Raw genomic sequence first — 19170 nt, 5'->3', positions numbered from 1 at the left:
TACTTAATTTATCTTTGTCAATTGTATTGAACTTTCATGATTATTAATAATATTAGCATTTTAGCCGATTTAATTTTAAATCTATTCATATTCATTTTATCGAGAAATATAAAATTGTAATTACCGGTGAAAGAAAAAACCCTTAGATGCAAGGCAAAAAAAAAAAAAAAAATCCATTTAAAATGACTAACTCCTATCCTTCTATAAATTGCCTAATCGCTGTTACAACTAGTTGTTGAGAGGACGGCCGGGTCCATGAATTTGGTCTTAATCAGTCTATCTTAGTGCAGGGGCACCAACATTCAATCAAACTTTAGTCAAGTATAACACTAGCACACCCACACTATCCTATTCACACACATTAACCGAATACAAGCCCTCGTTGACGTGTGTAGCTTTGTGTTTAATTCAATTGCACAAATAATATAAACATCATCAATCAAGCTCTCATACATCACAATGGCCCAATTAATAAGTTTGACTGCTTAAGAAACTCGAAAAGTCACCCATATATTGATAGGTGGAATATCCAACCATGGGATTAAAGAATTCACCCTTAATTGTTTGAAGGACAAGCTTTATACGGTGCCTTTGTGTCTCTTCTCCCTTGATTGTTTAAAGGACAAGCTTTATAAGGTTCCTTCCTGTCTGTCCTCCTACCAAGGTATGACTTGTTTGAAATTAACCAATTGTATATTCACACCACCTCCCAATTTAGTGGCTTTCATCATGTCACCTCAATTTATCTTGAAAACACTCACATCCACAAGCATCTAGAAGTTAACATGGATCAATTTTTGGACTCGTGAACACAGTCCAAAACTCTGAGAACCTACCGTACCCAGCAAATTCAGTAGTATTTGTTTTGAAGATACCCCACTTCTAGGGTTTGTGAATGTTTATATGATTATTTTTTTTATTGACAATGCCATTGGACAAGCACATAAAGCTTCTACTGACCTGTAAAAAGTAGGCCCAACCCTTGGGGCCTTGGCCAAAAGGAGACCTGAGATTTGGGTCAGGCATATATTTGTTCCCATTTAAGGGTGTTGTGCATTTGGCGCACCCTCAGCCGGCACTGCCGCTGTTGCGGAGCACCCGCCCATGGGTGTTTAGCAGACATCAGTATGACTATAGGATGTTAGAACTAATAAGGCAATGGCGAGAATGAATCTACTTAGAAATCCATCACTTCGATTGATAATGAGATGGTTGTTGCAATCTGGTTAAGGTTCTTAGTTGTCCACGTAATATTCAGACACTTGATATACATGGTCAATTCCTCCATGTAGGCAAATTCAATTATTTCAATCCAATTCAAGTGTGCATCGGAACATGACTTTAGCTTAGAACTTGGCTTACATTCTTCTTGCGAATCGGCCTCCTTAGTTTTTGACAATTGGAAATGTAACAAAGAGGCTTCCAACTTCCATATGATTGTCCAAAGATTCTTCCCCGATGTAAGAATTTCAATACTTCAAAGGAGATCCCAGCCACCCTTTGCTTATTTAGAAGCTCTCCTAATTTACAAATACTCACGATTAAGGTGTAATTGATCAGAAACCAAACTTACTTATCTCAGATAAGTTACTTATCTATTGCTGTAAGTAGAAAATTTAACTTATTTGGTGGTATCCAAACAGGCCCTTATTGTCCGACACAACATGCAAAAGAAGATTCGGAGCAAGGTTTTAAGATGAGATGGTGACTAAAACGAGCTTGTCTTGTCATGATTGAATCGTAACTCAACCTAGGAGGTGACTCATTTTGACAATCCAGGCCGACTTATCTAATGATGAGTTGAGCAATGACTCAACCAGCTGAAGCTGACTCCACTGAGTTAGGCTGGGCCACCCACTATTTTCATTTCTATGACTCTTGGTGCTGACTTGATTCCGGCAAGTCATCAACCCCTTATTTCGAACCCCCCACACACACACACACACGGAAACGCTCACCTGCGAACCAGTTCGTACTACATACGAACTTTTTTGAGAACCCATCATACGTGATGTGGATCCAAAATCTGAACCGTTCATGTGAAGCAGCACCTCGTGAAACCCCTCGGGGCCAAGTTTTACTTTGATCTAAAACTTTGATGGGCCATGAAAAATGAAAATGGTTTCCTCCCTTGATTTGCATTTCTCTTTGCTATGATCCACCAAAATTTTAAATCAGGTTGAAAATTTGTCACATGAGGTTTCATGGGATTTCACATCACAGGGACCGTTCAGATTAGACACCCATGACACGTGTGCAAAGGTGCGCACGTGCGTAGGTGCGCAGGGGAGCATGACTCTCTCTCTCTCTCTCTCTCTCTCTCTCTCTCTCTCTCTCTCTCTCTATATATATATATAGCACAATGCTTATCAACTTGATGTAAGACAATTAACCAATGCCTATCAATTTGATACAGGACAATTAACCCTTTAATCTAAAAGTTCGAATTGATGGAGCATGGTGAATCAATCGCTTTATTTTATAGCTCAAGCCCACATCCCATGGGTCAGGACCTCAGCCGAACCTCCCCTCGTGGGCCACACTTCATATAGGTTTCACTTCACACGAGCCACCCGCTTCACACGAGTAGGGCCCGTCTCACACGAGGCGCTCATCCCGAGTGTACTCATGCATCCCACAAGCCACCCCACTCAAATCCGATATGAAAATGCCCATACATTAACCATTTTGGTGTGTGTATCACATCCGACTAGAGGTGTACATGAACCGAGCTAGCTCGGTTAGCTCGCTCGACTCGACTCGAAAAAGCTCGATTCGACTCGGTTTGAAGCTGAGTTCGAGACAAGTCAAGCTTATTTTTTGAGCTCGAAAATGAGATCGAGCAAAGTTCGAGCTGGCCCCAGCTCAACTCGACTCGACTCGGATCAAACCTAGCTCGAATCGAACCAATTCGTTGACTCGGTTACTTTGATATTGATGTTGCTCACCAAGTGTTTAATGAAATGACTCAAAGAAGTGTGGTTGGTGGCAAGGAAGGTATGTATGTGAAACCAACACCTTTTTTTTCTTGATTTTTATTTTGCTTAAAAGGTGTTTGATAAAATACCTGTAAAATCATTGTTGTCTCAAATACAGTGAGATTTTGAAGGTGCAATCTAGGTGTTTGTGAAAATGTTGCAGTGACGAACTCGGCTCGAACTAGCTCGAGTTGCTGACCGAAACAAGCCGAGCTGGCCAGTCGAGCTCGAGGACCGAGTTCGAGCTGAGGCCAACTTGACTCGATTCGACTCAATGTACACCCCTACATCTAACCCACCATTTAAATGGGTGGTCATGAAAATAAAACTGATCATAATTCAAAAACCCAAATAAAACTTAAATCAACAATGCCCATCTGAGTCAGGTGGGCTTGAAGACTCAATTATATGGTTTGTGTTTAATATTAATTTTTAAAACATAAACTATATGGTTTGTGTTTAATATTAAACTTTTTAAACACTCCTAAAATAAACAAGACCTAAATAAGGACTTGGGTTTGAATTCAATTTTCAAAATAATATTAAAAAAAAAAAAAAAAAGTTGACCAAGCGAGCGACTCAGTCAAGTTGTGTCTTGTTGCATGGATCCACTGAGTTTATGAGAGTCAGGCTCAGTAGCGAGTTTCCAAGAAACTTGGCTTGAAATCTCATTGAGTTGAGTTGAGGCTGATCCAACCATTGTGTGGGCCACCATGTTAGTTCAATGTTGTTGGCCTATTTTCAATTCTGGCTTAGGACCTGACCAAGTCCGAGTTGACTCCGATGAGACTCCGATGAGTCACATCCAACTCGAGTAGTCCGCCTATCATTAAACCGTTCATCTATTGCCTGCAAGGACAGACCACGGTGTGTGTGGGGACAACTGGGGTGTGTGGTCACCATGTAAATTTGGATCTAGATTTGGGTGGTTTTCCTTTATTATTATTATTTGTGTGACCCATGTGATTATTTGATGGGCCTGATTTTAGGGGCATACCATCTGCGGTGTAAGCAATCTTAAGAATTGTTTAACTTCAATTTAGTTTACACTATAGAGAGAGAGGATTCTTGTAATAAGTATGTATTTTAGGAAACTAGCAGGGAATTGGATGAAAAATGGTGAACATCTTCATCGGCTCTTAGGGGTGTACACGAACCGAGTTAGCTCGGTTAGCTCACTCGACTCGACTCGAAAAAGCTCGATTCGACTCGGTTTGAAATTGAGTTCGAGCTTGCTCGGATCGAACTAGTTCGATGACTCTGTTATTTTGATGTTGATGTTGCTCAACAAGTGTTTGATGAAATGACTCAACGAAGTGTCTGCTGGTGGCGATGAAGGTATTGATATGAAACAAATACTCTTGTATCTTGATTTTTATGTTGCCTGCCGAGTGTTTGATGAAATACTTATAAACCGATGTTGTTGCTTTACATTCCGTGAGAAATTGAAGGTGAACGCCATGTGTTTTAGAAAATATCTGGCTTGATCTTGGCTTGAACTAGCCTGAGCTGTTGATCGAACCAGGCTGAGCTAGCCAGTCAGGCTCGAGGACCTGGCTGATCCAAGTTCGAGCTGGGATTGGCTAGTGGTCGAGCCAAGTCGAGCCGTGCCAAGCTCGACTCACTTTGACTGGTGTACAACCTTATCGGCTCTTAATACGGATGGGTTGTTACTAATATCAAGCTTATGAGAGGATCATATCCATCAGTTTTATTCTAAGCTAACTATTTTTGTTTTTCTAATATCAAGCTTATATGAGGATCATATCCATCAGTTTTATTCTAAGCTAACTATTTTTGTTTTTTGGGCCGTTGATTCAATAGCCACTGGTCAGACAAGTAGGAACTGGCAGCCGATTGGGTGGTGACCCCAACACCACCCATATCTCTGGTGACCGGACTCTGTGGGGCCCACCCTATGTATGTGTTTTATCAATGACATTAATCCATTCTTCCAAATCATTTTAGGGCACAAGCCCAAAATTAAAGCATATCTAAAGCTCAAGTGGACCACACAACAAGAATCAGTGCAACCGAACACTTGAAAACGTCTTACAGGCATAAAAGTTTTGGATCTAAGTTATATTTTTGTTTTCCCCTCATCCATGCCTACGTGATTTTGTGAACAAGTTGGATTAGGATGGAAAGTCAGGGGGTGTGCTCAACCCTAACCGAACAAGGTTTCTATATATCAACCCTAACCCATCTCAACCCAACCTTGGGCTGAGAATTCTCAACGCAAGCCCAGGCCCAACCCAAGGGGCTTGGCCAGGTTACTCTGATTAGTTGTGTTACATGCTAATATTTTTATTATTACATTTGTTTATCTTACTTCAATACACGTCTTATTTTTTCTACCTATGATTTTATTAATTATATATATAGTTATTTATTATATATAAAAAAATCTTTATTTTTCCTAAACAAATAAGTTAAAATACAGGACAATTACTCTTTTAAAAGCCATATTGTGTAGCGCTCAATCTTATCGAATGAGAGAAATTCAACATATCTTGTTAGCTTGAATCATAAGAAATGCGTTGAAACAGGAGGAATGCGTCAAGACCCGACCGACGGCACTGGAATTTCATGTGCCTGGTTGCAAATAAACATTACGGTGTGCCCTAGGAAGGTTTCAACTATGGATGTCATTATCATCGCGGTTTCATATGGTGTGGTCCACTTGAGATTTGTATCTACTTCATTTTGAGCCCGCGCCCTTAAATGATACGGAAAAAAATGGATGGACGGCATGGATAAAATACGTGCATTACGGTGTGCCACCGTAGAGAAAATGGCGTCTGGCTCACCAGCGTCCCACTCTAATACGATTTATACCTATCTAACGTATCGCCCCAGAAACGATACGATACAGTTGTATTGCCCGAGACAGGCGGATGCAGGGAAGCGATTTTTAAAGTAATCTTAATTTACGTGGCTGCTGATCTTGGACGAGTAGTCATTATAAGTCCTACTCTTGCAAGAAATCAAGGGCTCAGATTTCTCCACACCTCAAATTCGTTCAAAGTGGGACAATTCTACAAGTCCAATCAGTGCTGTGGTGCAAATGGAATTGTCACCAGTAACATTTCAATCTGCCCAAGTCGAATTCAACGGTTAGGATAACCGGTCTCATAAGTTTATTTGAATGATCCTGATGTGATTTTATAGCTCATATGATTCGTCAATTTATTGATGAATCTGGATCGACAAATTGGTGGGCCATCCTAAGCCAGTGCTAAGAGAATTGTATCGTTGACTATTGCTCTGAAATCTTTTTAACCGTCCAAAAGATAACGGCGGATTAGATAGTTATGACACATTAACTTCCAAATTCCAATCAGTGCGACTTGCGCTGTGGTCCATTCAAGAAGTGGCCCACTGATTGAATGGTCCAAATCCAATCTCTATCCGTACCAATCCAAGTGGTAAGTGGTACTCATGTATTTGAATCCAACCCAAATCAAAGGCCAGATATGGCCGAGTCACAACCAAACGAGCTAAAAAACACTAACTCGATATAAATAAGGGAAAAGGGTGATGGCCCACCAGAGCATCTCTAATCGTATTTTTTTTGAGTCGGACACCGTCCGTCACAGTTGATGGCCTAGGATACGGAACTCCAACGGACCGGATTGCATATGTGGGCCCCACCGCGGCCTGAAAACAAACGATTCAGAGCAAAGTGGCCAATGGTTCACATTCAGAAGCGAAGCTACATTAGATGAACGGATGGGATCCTCCTCCCGATTTTGGTCGCAATAAAAAAAAAATAGTTTCAATTGTGGGCTCCATGTAATGTAAAGGAGCCGCGAACTACTTTTTTAGGTACTCCCGCGGACTTGAAATGAGTCGTTGCCATACCTTTTCCTTGTGACTAGTACCGAGGCGACTCGCGCGACGATGATTTGGAGGCGATTTCCCCACGCTTGCCTGCCTGGAACACGGACGCGGATTGCGTGAACGGGAAGGAGCTTTGGACACTTTGAGTGTCCACCGTGATGGATGGGTCTTATCCACACCGTCCATCCATTTTTTTCATATCATTTTAGATATCTAACCAAAAATGAGACAGATCCAATGCTCAAGTGGACCACAGCACAGTAAGGAGTGTTGGGAATGATTCACACCGTTGAAAGTGTTCTAGGTCCCACAGTAATGTTTATTTGCCATCCAACCTATTCATAAAGTTACATAGAAGTGGACGATGAGAAAACACAAATATCAGCTCCATCCAAAACTTCTGTGGTCCCCAAGAAGTTTTCAACGGTAAGAGTTTAATCCCCGTTGTGTAGTACACTTGAGACTTGGATTTGCATCATATCTGGACTTATACCCTAAAATAATACAAAAAAATGGATGGGCGGTGTGGATAAGACCCATCCATCACGGTGGCCACTCAGAACTCCTGCCCGTTCCCAGCTGGAGACGGACGGAGTAGGACACAATCCGCGTTCGTGGAGGACATGCTTATGGCTCCGGAACACTCATTAGGTGGCCCACTAAATAATTGGGCCATTCACAAATTTTAAAGATAGACGGTCGATCGTATTTCCTAACCATTGTTCTTCCGTTACTGGTTTGGTCCACAAGATAACTAGAAAAGTTTGATTTCTGTGGACCACACTTGAACGGCTCTGATCTCGCACAAGTGTCCGACCACAAGCGCGGCTCGCCTCATCAATCTCTCGGTTCTCTCCTCGCGCGATTCGCCCAAATACGTCTCTCTCTCCATCTCTCTCTCTCTCTCTCTAAAAAGAGAAGAAATTAGAAGAAAGGGAAGTTCCAGCCTTGCTTTTGCTTCGTCTCCGAGCCCTTCTTCTCTCAAGCCATCTCACCGATTTCCGGCAAATTAACGGCCAGAAATCTCTCCATTCCAACGGCCAGGATTTCTTCAGATTTCTCATTCCTTTCGCTCTCTCTCTCTCTTTTCTCTCTTTCTCCGATGGTGGATTCGATGAGCAGCGACGACGAGCAGGATTACTACTCCGATCGAGACTCCCTCCAAGGAATTGAAAACGACGATGAAGACGATTGCGATTGGCCTTCTCCAAACGTGCCCTCTTGTCAGGTCTGTAACCGCATCAGATTCTTCTCGAGAAGATTGATTTACATTTGAAATCTGGATTCTTCCTAGCTTTGAATCACAATCGTTGGTTTTAGTTTGGTCGGTTGATTCTTTAGATCGTGGATGATGATTGCTCAAAAAACGGATTTTTAGGCCTTTTCTGTTTTTACTATCAGCTGCTGCCGCGGCGGATCCAATCCTATGGAAATTGAGAGAATCGACGAGTGTGGAATATTGATTTATGTTGTAATGCGTGCAAATTATTTGTGTAGAAGATTGTTTCTTGGATTGGGTGTGAAATTTGCAAATTGGAATGCGTAGGATTGAAATATGCTCCATATTTTAGGCGGAAAATTAGTTACGTGATGGAATCTTATTCATTTTTGGGGATTTTGATTTTATTGATTGAAGATAGTTCGATTGAAAAGATGCCCTTTGAATTACATGGATGATCTTCGACCTGTTTGACGAATGGGATATTATGAAGCATTACACGATGCTCAACAGAATGAATTGTGTGTTTTCTCCCACAGTAACTGCATAGATAGGCCCACCTTTTGCTGATCCAGATTGTTCATCTGGTGAAGCCTGTGATGGATAGGACATGGTTCAGCAATTTCATTTGTCGGGTGATCTTAACTGCTTTTATTGGGGCCTGTGAATAGAGAGTTTAAACAACCGTCCACATTCAATCGGGAAAAAAGGAAAACTGTCAGTGGTATGGTAGGTATTTCCGTCGCAACCATGCAGGTGGGCCACCTTTCTGTGTTCCATCCCATTCAACTGATGTGTGGCCCATGATGAATGGTTATATATTAAAATTTCAGTTACTACTCCCAGAACCCATGCATAGCCATGCTTTTGTTCCACCACCAGATAGCCAGATCTGGAACGTTTGGCATTGGCCTTTACAGGCAGAAAATCGGAAGCTAATCTTATCTCAACTTCTTCATTGAAGCAGTGTCTCTATGATCAACGTGTATGTACCTGTGATGGTGGCCATGAATACCATATTGCAATGGACTGCTTGAATCCTTCCCTTGATGGAGATGGCCTGCTGTATGTCCTCTTCACAATTTCCTTGCCTTTTCTCCTCTAGACAGTTAGTCGAGATGGATACTATTCAGGGAAGTAGTAAAGTAAGGTAGGGAAGATCGGTATCCTTCCCTTCAAAGATTCCTTCCCAAACAGGTCTCCACATAGCTGTGAATATTTTCCCATATGCACCTTGGAACTTTGTAACATGAAATGATCAAACATGGAAGAGCACCAACCCATTCTCCCACTCATGTGATCACTCCAAACTGGGTCCCACCCAGCAAGCTCATATCTACAAGATCAGTGGTATAATTGATCTGATTTTGACAAACTAATCACCCATTTTGGCCACACTGGCTTGGATGAATGCTAATAGTATTTACTGATAAGATGATAAATTGCATCTAATTAAGTTTGTGGTCTCCAAGGAACTTTAACATGTTCTAGTTATCTTCTTGGAATTTTGCAGGTTATCACAAAAGAATCGCTTTTGGCTGCGCAGGTTATAGATCCACTCCATGTTTTCCCCCTGTGAATTCATCTCTAGACTCTTGGTGTAGTTTCCCATGTTTGATACTGATATAAATTCTTGCAGAGAGAAGACTTGCATAGGGTAATTGACTTGCTAACACTGACTGAACAACATGCGCGGACTCTACTCATCCATCACCGTTGGGATGTTGAGAGATTGTTAGCAGTACTCGTAGAGAAGGGAAGAGATAGGTTATTTTCTGAGGCAGGCGTAATGGTTGTGGAGCGGCAAGGGCTTTCCTCGTCCCAGTCATCATCATCAATTACTTGCAATATCTGTATTGAGGATGTTTCCCCAGATGCAGTTACCACAATGGACTGCGGCCATTGCTTTTGCAACGATTGTGAGAATTTACCTTCTTATCTACTGTATCTTCAACCATGATTGGAAGAAAAGAATGGTGATGGCTGCTTCCATGAGTAGGATTCTGAATCCTATTCTTGCTGCAGTTTTGTGTGACACCTGGATTCTGGGCAGTTAATCAGGTGTGCCCTACTGTGTATGTGCCACAGCCAAAAATCATGTCAGTCTTGTCACCAGGTGGGCTGCATGTGAAAATGGATGGTTAAAAGGCATTGGCTAATGATCTGCATTCAATGTGCATTTTTGCCCCACCTGCTTACAGGACAGGCTACATGTGCTACATTGGTACGTTTAGGGAGAGCAGGATCCTACTTTAGCAAGTAGCCATAGAAGCACTCTTGCATAAGACACAAAATGAGGTTATTTCTTTGTTTCTCTATGCGCAGGTTGGACGGTACATTTTATTGTAAAGATAAATGATGGGCAAAGCAAGCGCATTAGATGCATGGCCCACAAGTGCAATGCAATTTGTGATGAAGCCATCATCAGAAATCTAGTCAGTGCTAAGCATCCCGATCTAGCAGAGCGTTTTGATCGTTATCTTCTGGAATCTTATATTGAGGACAACAACAAGGTGAAATGGTGCCCCAGTGTGCCACACTGTGGAAATGCCATACGCGTCGAGGGCGATGCTTATTGTGAAGTGGAATGTACATGTGGACTGCAGTTTTGTTTCAATTGCTCCTCAGAAGCACACTCACCTTGTTCGTGCCTGATGTGGGAGCTTTGGACCAAGAAATGCCGAGATGAATCGGAGACGGTCAACTGGATTACAGTTAACACAAAGCCCTGCCCCAAGTGTCACAAACCTGTGGAAAAGAATGGTGGCTGCAACCTTGTTAGCTGTATCTGCGGACAGCCATTTTGGTGAGAATCTTTCCTCTTATCTTGTGGGTATACATTTATGCCGATCTTGGATGTGAGATCATTCTCCCTTTAAGTCCTGTTTGGATGCACCATGTCTAAACAACATTTTGGGCCAAACCCTAGTTTGCATTGTGTTGGATGCACTTTTGCAAACTCAATCTTATCCCCCTTCTGAAAATAGGTGTGCTAAAAGCTGACTCGACGAAAACCAATGGAATTGGTTTTAGTTGCGTCAACCAAAAAGGCAGCCATGATTCATGAAAGCGCCCCTATAGCGGAAGTGTATGCAAATAGCCCTTTCCTTAGTGCTTATCAGGGCATCACTTCTTAGCTGTGATACTTATTTTGATAAAATATTGGACACTTGCTTGTATTGTTGTTGGCCATAGATAAGGGTTGTTGAGACCCAGGGACCCAAGAAACTTCTTACTACTTTCTGAAATATATAATATTTACATATAAAATATTTTAAAATAAGGTTATAAAAAACAAAAATTAAATTAAATTTAAAATAAAATAATAAAATAAAATCTAAAGATTCAGACATCCATAAAAGCCCCTATTGCAGAAGTGCATGCAAATAGCCCTTTGCCTAGTGCTTCTAAGGGCATCACTTCTTAGTCGTGATACCTAATTTGATAAAATCTCGGACGCTTGTATTGCTGTTGCCCATAGATAAGGGTCGTTGAGACCTGGGGACCCAAGAAACTTCTTACTACTAGAATTCTGAAATATATAATGTTTACTGTTAAAATATTTTAAAATAAGGGTTAAAAAAATCCTAAAGATTGAGACAACCATAAAAGGCCAAGAGTCATGTCTAACCATGTCAACACAGATGAGTTCCTCTACACGCCAAAAAAGTTGGAAGTTCATGACGTGTCACTTTCTGAAGCTTCTTCTTTCCGTCTTTGACCTGGTATTCTCTTTCCTTATTTTTGAATGCACAGGTGTATATATGCCCTGTTGCTAAGACTCAAAAAGGGTGTCACTCTTTCTAGTGCATCTACCTCCCATCCAACATTTGTTGGATGCTGCTGCATGAGCAATTTGGAATCAATGAGACAATGGCTGCATTTGATGGACATATCCTTAACCTCTTTGGATTGCAAAGAGTTCCCTGATTGCAGTTACAAAAGTTATGCCCTTTATGCATTGAGCTGTATCTCTTTTTGGCTGTTGCTGTTAAGGTCTGCCCTATAGACAATATCCCTCCAGACTGTGGAGGGACCGGGAAGCTCATTTAGATAACCTCTTGTGTGATTTCAGTTTGTACAAAACTTAAAAGTGCAATTTTGTAGAGGTGTCAAAGAATGTCAAGGATTTGAGTGCTTTTCTAACATTCGCCATGTTTTGCAGTTGGTTGTGTGGTGGCGCTACAGGCCGTGACCATACATGGTCTAGCATCACTGGCCATAGTTGTGGGCGCTACAAAGAAGATACGGTGAAAAAGTCTGAGCGTGCAAAGAGGGATCTCTATCGATACATGCACTATCACAACCGTTACAAAGCTCATACGGACTCCTTTAAGCTCGAATCCAAGCTCAAGGAAACCATCCAGGATAAGATAGCGATATCAGAAAGCAAGGAGTCTGGAATCAAAGATTACAGTTGGCTCACAAATGGGCTCTACAGACTATTCAGATCAAGGCGTGTTCTTTCATATTCATACCCCTTCGCATTTTACATGTTTGGTGATGATCTCTTCAAGGATGAAATGACTCTGGAGGAAAGAGAATTGAAGCAGAACCTATTTGAAGATCAGCAACAGCAGCTGGAAGCTAATGTGGAGAAGCTTTCCAAATTTGTAGAGGAGCCATTTGATGAGTTTACTGTGGAAAAGGTCTTGGAGATAAGGATGCAGGTCATCAATCTGTCTGTTGTCACTGATAAGCTCTGCAAGAAAATGTAAGCTCTCTGTCATAAATTCCCATGGGTTTGCAGATTTCAATTCTTCATATTCACCAATTCGCGGTTTTGCAGGTATGAATGCATTGAGAATGATTTATTGGGCTCTCTCCAATTGGCGATTCACAACATCGCTCCATACAAATCCAAGGGGGTAGAGAGAGCCTCTGAACTCTCTGTTTGCTGGGACTCTGACGGAAGTTCACGGAGCATGAAAACATCCAATGCAGATAGCTACCTGCGGTGCGTAAATGGAGCTGGTATAAACTTCTCTCAGCAACCAACCTGTTCAATTTTCGCAAAAACATGGACAAACATGGCATTGCATTTCTCTAACTCTATATTTCTCCAATATAGAAGTTGTTTTTAGTAGGTGCTAGTAAATAGAGTTGTCTAATTTCACACGTGTACAGCCCATGATGGCACGTCCATTAAGCAGGCCCTGCCAGGTTGCATCAGATTGGCCATTGTATGAAACAGAGTAATGGCTAAAATAAGCTTAGCAAGTTTCTCAGCCATCCATTTGTTTCATTCTTTGCAACCAACCTGATGAGAGCGCACCGGCATGGTTACCAGGCCAGGACATTGACATGGCGGGCCACTCCTAATGGAAAGCATCAATCTCATAAGTCTGCCCAATCCATTGCCTGCCAGCCCTTGCTAGCAAAACCCACATTCATACATTAGTTTTAAACGGAGGCAAAACTCTAGGAAACTAAAACCAACGTGCCTCTGAAAAATAACGTGGCAGACAATGCAATGTAGGGGCTTCTGAATTGAGTCGTCCTTCTTTGGATGACCGTTGCTATGAATCTTCAAGTCTAGATGAGAGCGGCTGCTCAACTCGGAAGCGTGCCAGGAAACAAGCTGCTGGAGACGACGCTCTTTTCGATCTCAACTTACCTGCAGAGGTGATTGACAAGAGTTAAATTCGAGGCTCCAGACCTCCAGCATCTTCAAGTGTACAGCTCTAACTAAGAAGTGGGCCACACTGCTGTTGAAGGATGAACCTCTACCGCATGATATTCTTTTCGCACATCACCTTTTTTTTTTTTCGTTTTTTTTTTTTAATGACCCTCTATTGAAAGGGGGCAGCAGAAAGAGTAGAGCACATGAGGTGTTTCCGGATTCTTCTTTTATCTTTATTTTGTATATGCCTGCGCTGGATATGTGCATATAATATATCTTTGTATAGTCTGCCCCACAAGGCTAAATTCCTCTCAATACTGGCCTCTTTTAACAAAAACCATACCTTGTTTCCCATTTAAGTTGTGTAACTTTTAGCCCTAAGCCATTTTCAGGCAAACTTGCAGCGTGTTAGGACGGCAATATATTTCAATAGCACCAGGGCTTTGTGGGACCTGCCAGGCCACCACTGCCAGGAAAGAAGAGGCCTGTGATTTTATTTTTTTCAAGGAGAGATTTCCCTGTAAAACAATATGATAATGCTTTCAAGGTGGGGTGTGGAATCCTGATTGTTTTGTGGTACAAGTGCAGCCTTAACTCCTGAATCATACTTATCCTTGTAAGCATGCATTTATGTGGGGGGACCATGATGAATGCAGCTTGCCGGTTAACCCTGGGCTACAGGGCTCCCTACTCCCCCCATAACCCAAAACTCTGTGGGGCTCACCACGTTGTTTAGTCAGCTCATTTTAGGACATTGAGCCCAAATCCAAAACTCACATGACCACATTAGCTAGGATTGACCGCCCCCTGTTGAAACCTTACTGGACTAAAGACGTTTTGGATTGGGGTTATGTTTGTGTTTTCCTTCCCTTCATCCAGGTGGGAATCACCTTTATGAATGGGTTGGAAGGCATCTAAAAATCACGGTGGGCCCCAGGAAGGTGTCTACGGTGGGTCTCCGTGCCCACTGTTTCCTGTGGTATGGCCCAATTGGATCTCCCTCGTGTTTGGGCTCATGTGCTAAAAAGGAGCTTAACGAAACAGATGGATTGCTTGGATGGGGTGTATGCAACACAAACATTGCGGCGGACCCCACAGGTTTGGGCTAGCCAAGTCATGGATGGATATGCATAAGGGAAAGAGGTAGCTTGGAATATCGTCACCCTTCCATCATTTGCCTGCAAATGGATAAGAAAAAAAAATGCAGCACTACCCCGGAAAAGAAAAAAGGTCATTGGATGGTCAGGATCTAAATCATGGAGGGGAGCCATCCTTCAATGCTCTAAAATCAGTGAGCCTTATGCAGTCATGACACATTCCTGATGAATCGGGACCCTGAAATTTCCACTGATGACAATGGTTTTAGCTTTAACATTCACCAAGTGGGGTGAACTGTGGAAAGTGGTCACTCAATGGTTCACCTAACCCGTGACATCCATAAATATATAAAATGGTACTGATGATGTAACAAAAGCACCAGTAATTGAGCAACAAGCACTTTGTGTTTAGATGGTCGAGTGGACCATGTCTCAGGTATCCAGTCAAATTCCCAGCTTTCGATCCTTCAAAATTGGTTTAGATGGTCACTGGTCACACACAACATGTCATGCAGCGAGTCCTTTGTGTTTGCTCGTAGTAAATCTTGGAACATCCAATCAACAGGTCATCTCCCAAATGGATCAGAGCTCACTCAAAAAAATCGCCAGTGGTCTGACAACTATTAAATATCCAGTCAATTGCCTGACATGTCAATGTTTGAAATGGGTACACAAAAAGTCCAGTGAACGGAAAACCATCGGATCAGTGTCAATTCTTGGGATTGGCCCTCCGTGGGGGCCATCATCAGCCGGACAGTTCAGACGGTCAGGATCATTAATCATGAAGTCATGCGTGCAAAGTTGGCCAATCGACCAAAATGGTAAAATGGGTTGACGAACTTTCTGTTCACAATTGGTATTGAAAACTGGCTGAAAAAAAAATAAAAAAATTAGAGAGCAAAATCGTTTTCAAGATTGTGTATTTTTTTTTTTTTAAAAAAAAGTATCTTGTACAGTCAGCAAACGATTTTGCTACAAATGAAGCGATCAGAACCTTCAATTTGTGCGCGGGCCACCTGAAGAATGAATAACAGCATATATCACAGAATGGAATACCAGCTCTTGGATTCAGCAAGATATGATTGAGTCATATGCTCGCTCAGTGGTGCTGCCATCTTCTCTCTTTCCTTTTCTTTTTTTCTTTTTCTTTTTTTGTCTGAACAGCCCAAGCAGGAGAGAAGCTTTTCCCACCTCTCTGGATTCCAGATTTCCCAAGGTATCTTCAGCGCTGCAAACTGGGGCGAGCTTCCATTTGCTTCCAAGGTGGCCAGGTTTGTCATTGCATGTTTCATGATTGCTTAGTGCAGACAGCCGCGGCAGTTTGAAGCACCACAGAGACAAGGGCAACCTCCCTCAGGTCGTAATTTGTAGCAATAGTAGTATGCTAGTTCTTCCCCCACAGCAATCTGCTCACCAATGACCATGAGAGTTATAACATAAGGTGGATTCAGAGGGATATTAGAGCATCAAATATCAAATTCATCAAGTTTTAATCCTTTGTTTGGATGCAATTAATCTAGTTGACTTGGGTGAAGGAAGACAATGCTAGCCCACCTTGTGCAGGTGGTTTTATATGCCACCCCAAAACACCAGGCCTTCTGAAGGGCTAACTTAAATCTCAGAATAATATAATGGAAATGCCATGGAATAAGGTTTGATCCTATTCATGGGGATTCCAAGTATCAAAAAATCAAGACTTCAAGACAGAATGGGGTTTCTCCAGAGATTGGATGCAATTATGAAAACAGAGTCTGGCAGGTATAGGATGAAAACTTCATTTTATATTCTACATAACATCTTGGCTTTGGAAGCCCCCGCCAACCACAAATAAATGGTACACCTAAATGCTACGAAATAATAACTGCACATTATGATATAAGCATAATACAAGAATGGTTTTAAGACTCAGTGAATCAGACTAACTCGTTTGTTCCTGAGTCAACTTATGAAACAATCAAGTCGGACTGAGTCACCCCCTATTTTGAAAACTGACACACATTATCGAACCGGGTTGAGTCCGAGATGACTCGGACAGTTCACATGGAACTCATCTGAGTCTGAAACCTTGAATACAAGGTTTGATATTTATTTAACCACAACTCTGCATTTCTATGGCAATAGTTCCATAATATCCTTTAGATAACCTTGTGCTAGCACAATACCACATGATGTCCAGAGAGAGAGAGAGAGAGAGAGAGAGAGAGAGAGCATACATCTCGACTCGCATAGAGCCCAATATGTGCAAGCTGGCAATCCATGCTCTCCACTAGAACTTGATAGCTTATGAGATTTGGCGAGCAGCTGCCACCGACATAAACAGCAAGAAACGAAATGCATATATAGAAGGGAAGAAAAAAGGACCTCGTTCACAATGCAAGGCAGATGGCAACAAGATATAGCTAACAAAGTAGCTCCAACTCACCTGTGATTAATAAACCGTGAAACATTCCCATATCTTGTTGCATCAATCACATATGGCACCATTCCCTCATTCAATCCACTCATATCATCAACAGGAGCATCCATGTGAAACAAATAGCTGCAGCCTTTGTTTTCATACCTGAGTTTCAAAATAATCAAGTCCAAGGATGAAGATAAACCATAGGTCAAAAGGTCAACAAGGAAAAAACACAACAGTGAGCGGGATCGTGAAACCTTTCTCCCCTTCTGTTTGCCTCCTGATCACTCAAAACCTCCCCAATGTACTCACATACAAAGGTCCCACGTGAAATGGGTTCGCCTGCTCTGACTGCCCAACCCTGTTTAAGTCAGAAGGGAGAGTCAGTTCGGTCTCCCAACTACAATGAAAAGCTGAAAATATCTCACCTTATTCTCTGTTTTAAAGACTTCCAATTTGACTCGCACCCCATTCTGCAAAACTCTATTCCGACAACTTCTATCGCAGTTGCAAAGGGAGTTGCACTCATAGACAAGATAACCCTTCTGCACAGTTGAATCATATTAGCATAGATAAACCAAGTATAGATGAAAATTACCTGGCTTTACTAAACAGAAAATCTGAGTGAATACATACAAGAATGCCAACTCATCATTAGACCATAAAAGAATTTCATAAACGATAATGCAGGAAGCGTTAAATACACTAATTGAGGAAGCACGTATACCTTCCACCAAACATAGCAAATTAAACTAGTTGCAATGCTTAGACAATCATGATATGGATTCTTGTTCACTTACCAAGGATAGCCCATCAGATCTGGCGAAACGTGATTCCTGAAGCCGACCCCAAGTAGCTGGGACAAGGCTACAGAGGATGGATGTGCCCGAAATCACCAGTCAGGCAGATATTTCAGTGGGAGGGGATTCACTCAGGTGGTCCCTTTTGGGTGGTGAGGATTTTGGAACCACATTAAACAGGGTCCCTTTTTTCACCTTTTCTTACCCAAATCAACTTCCAGGATGTTTCAGGTTCAACCTGAACTTTCTAGACATTAATTTAGGGAGGAGCATATCTAAAATGACCTTACAATAAAAAGCATGAAACAACTTTCTGGACATTAATTTGAGCAGAAGAGTATTACCCAAATTCTATTTACAATGAAAAAACAAATCATTACCTCTAAAACGATCAGGCCCTTTTCATCATATGGGAATCTTCCTTGCATTGGTTTGCCATCAATATCAGTGGCATCTTCATAATCATTGTCGAAGAGGTAAACATGATCACATTTTTCCGCATGACATGCTGCGTCTGTGCAAGCACATCCTAACTGTGAACTCTGCATGGACAAACTTAGCAGACAATCATTTATTTATGCCGAGGGATATGCGCAATAACATAAGCTCAAAACAAGACAGATCACAATACAGAAGATTTCAAACTGCATCTGGATGCACTATTTAACTGAATTGCTTCTTTTCTTCTTTTCTTTTTCTTTTTTTCTTTTTTTTTTCTTTTTTTTTTTGACTTTTGATAGGTAATCTGCACTTGAACCAGAGACCTCAATGTTGGCTACATCATTTTGAAAGCTAGGGTAATTACAAATTTATCATAAGCATTGCTATTGCTAGCCCCACCCACCTTTATGCGCAAGCACGTGTATGACGTCTGACTCATGGTCCACATCATTAAGATGAGGTGGACCAAAAATCAGATTGGTTCACTCATCAGGTGTTCCATCCCTACACAAAAACAATTGATGTTTTAGAGAAAAGTGCCGACGGTCAGCACTGAACATACACATGTAGCTTGCCTGGTGAGTGGTTTGGCCTTATTTTTACACCAGGTATTTGCAAAATGGGATTCACCTTATAGCTTATACACAGCTCTGATGTCCCCTGCACATGAAAAGTTGACACGTGTGCCGCGTGTAAAGGTCCATGTGGGGCAGAAGCTAGCAAACCTCATTGGGCCTATCCTCTCTATTGAACCGATGATCACACTCCAGT

The 19170-nt window shown here is 41.8% G+C and overlaps 2 protein-coding genes across 8 annotated transcripts in view; one reads left to right on the top strand and one right to left on the bottom strand.

The window, feature by feature from the left end:
* The first annotated feature begins 7731 nt into the window (after positions 1-7731).
* Positions 7732-14003, top strand: LOC131228675 (probable E3 ubiquitin-protein ligase ARI2). 4 transcript variants are annotated; one of them, XM_058224509.1, is made up of 7 exons: positions 7732-8049; positions 9554-9586; positions 9680-9959; positions 10366-10846; positions 12206-12754; positions 12830-12997; positions 13506-14003. In XM_058224509.1, the coding sequence occupies exons 1-7, from the start codon at positions 7924-7926 to the stop codon at positions 13681-13683; spliced, it is 1815 nt and encodes a 604-aa protein (XP_058080492.1). In that variant the 5' UTR covers positions 7732-7923; the 3' UTR covers positions 13684-14003. The 4 variants fall into 4 exon arrangements, with proteins under 4 accessions (XP_058080492.1, XP_058080494.1, XP_058080493.1 ...); XM_058224511.1 differs by having other exon boundaries at positions 13520-13663; XM_058224510.1 differs by having other exon boundaries at positions 12830-13014; positions 13506-13645.
* Positions 14004-15550: 1547 nt separating this feature from the next.
* The window catches only part of LOC131229395 (histone-lysine N-methyltransferase SUVR5), a 34272-nt gene continuing 30652 nt past the window's right edge, over positions 15551-19170 (bottom strand). For all 4 annotated transcript variants that reach the window (XM_058225337.1, XM_058225336.1, XM_058225338.1 and 1 more), the window contains 6 exons: positions 18339-18500; positions 17587-17703; positions 17416-17519; positions 17183-17320; positions 16974-17061; positions 15551-16166 (listed from right to left, as the gene is read on the bottom strand). In XM_058225337.1, coding sequence (XP_058081320.1) covers positions 16059-16166; positions 16974-17061; positions 17183-17320; positions 17416-17519; positions 17587-17703; positions 18339-18500 — 717 coding nt within the window. In that variant the 3' untranslated portion in view covers positions 15551-16058. The remainder of the gene's footprint in view (positions 16167-16973; positions 17062-17182; positions 17321-17415; positions 17520-17586; positions 17704-18338; positions 18501-19170) is intronic.

This window comes from Magnolia sinica, chromosome 16 (genome assembly GCF_029962835.1).
Source record: "Magnolia sinica isolate HGM2019 chromosome 16, MsV1, whole genome shotgun sequence".
Taxonomy (NCBI): Eukaryota; Viridiplantae; Streptophyta; class Magnoliopsida; order Magnoliales; family Magnoliaceae; genus Magnolia; species Magnolia sinica.
Note: the sequence above shows the minus strand (reverse complement) of the source record. Positions and strands in the feature narration are given on the sequence as shown.

Coding starts and splice junctions, on each gene's coding strand:
- LOC131228675 (XM_058224508.1), top strand. CDS start 7,924: ATGGTGGATTCGATGAGCAGCGACGACGAGCAGGATTACTACTCCGAT. Junction 8,050..9,553: donor CAAACGTGCCCTCTTGTCAG/GTCTGTAACCGC, acceptor GGAATTTTGCAG/GTTATCACAAAAGAATCGCT. Junction 10,847..12,205: donor ATCTGCGGACAGCCATTTTG/GTGAGAATCTTT, acceptor CATGTTTTGCAG/TTGGTTGTGTGGTGGCGCTA.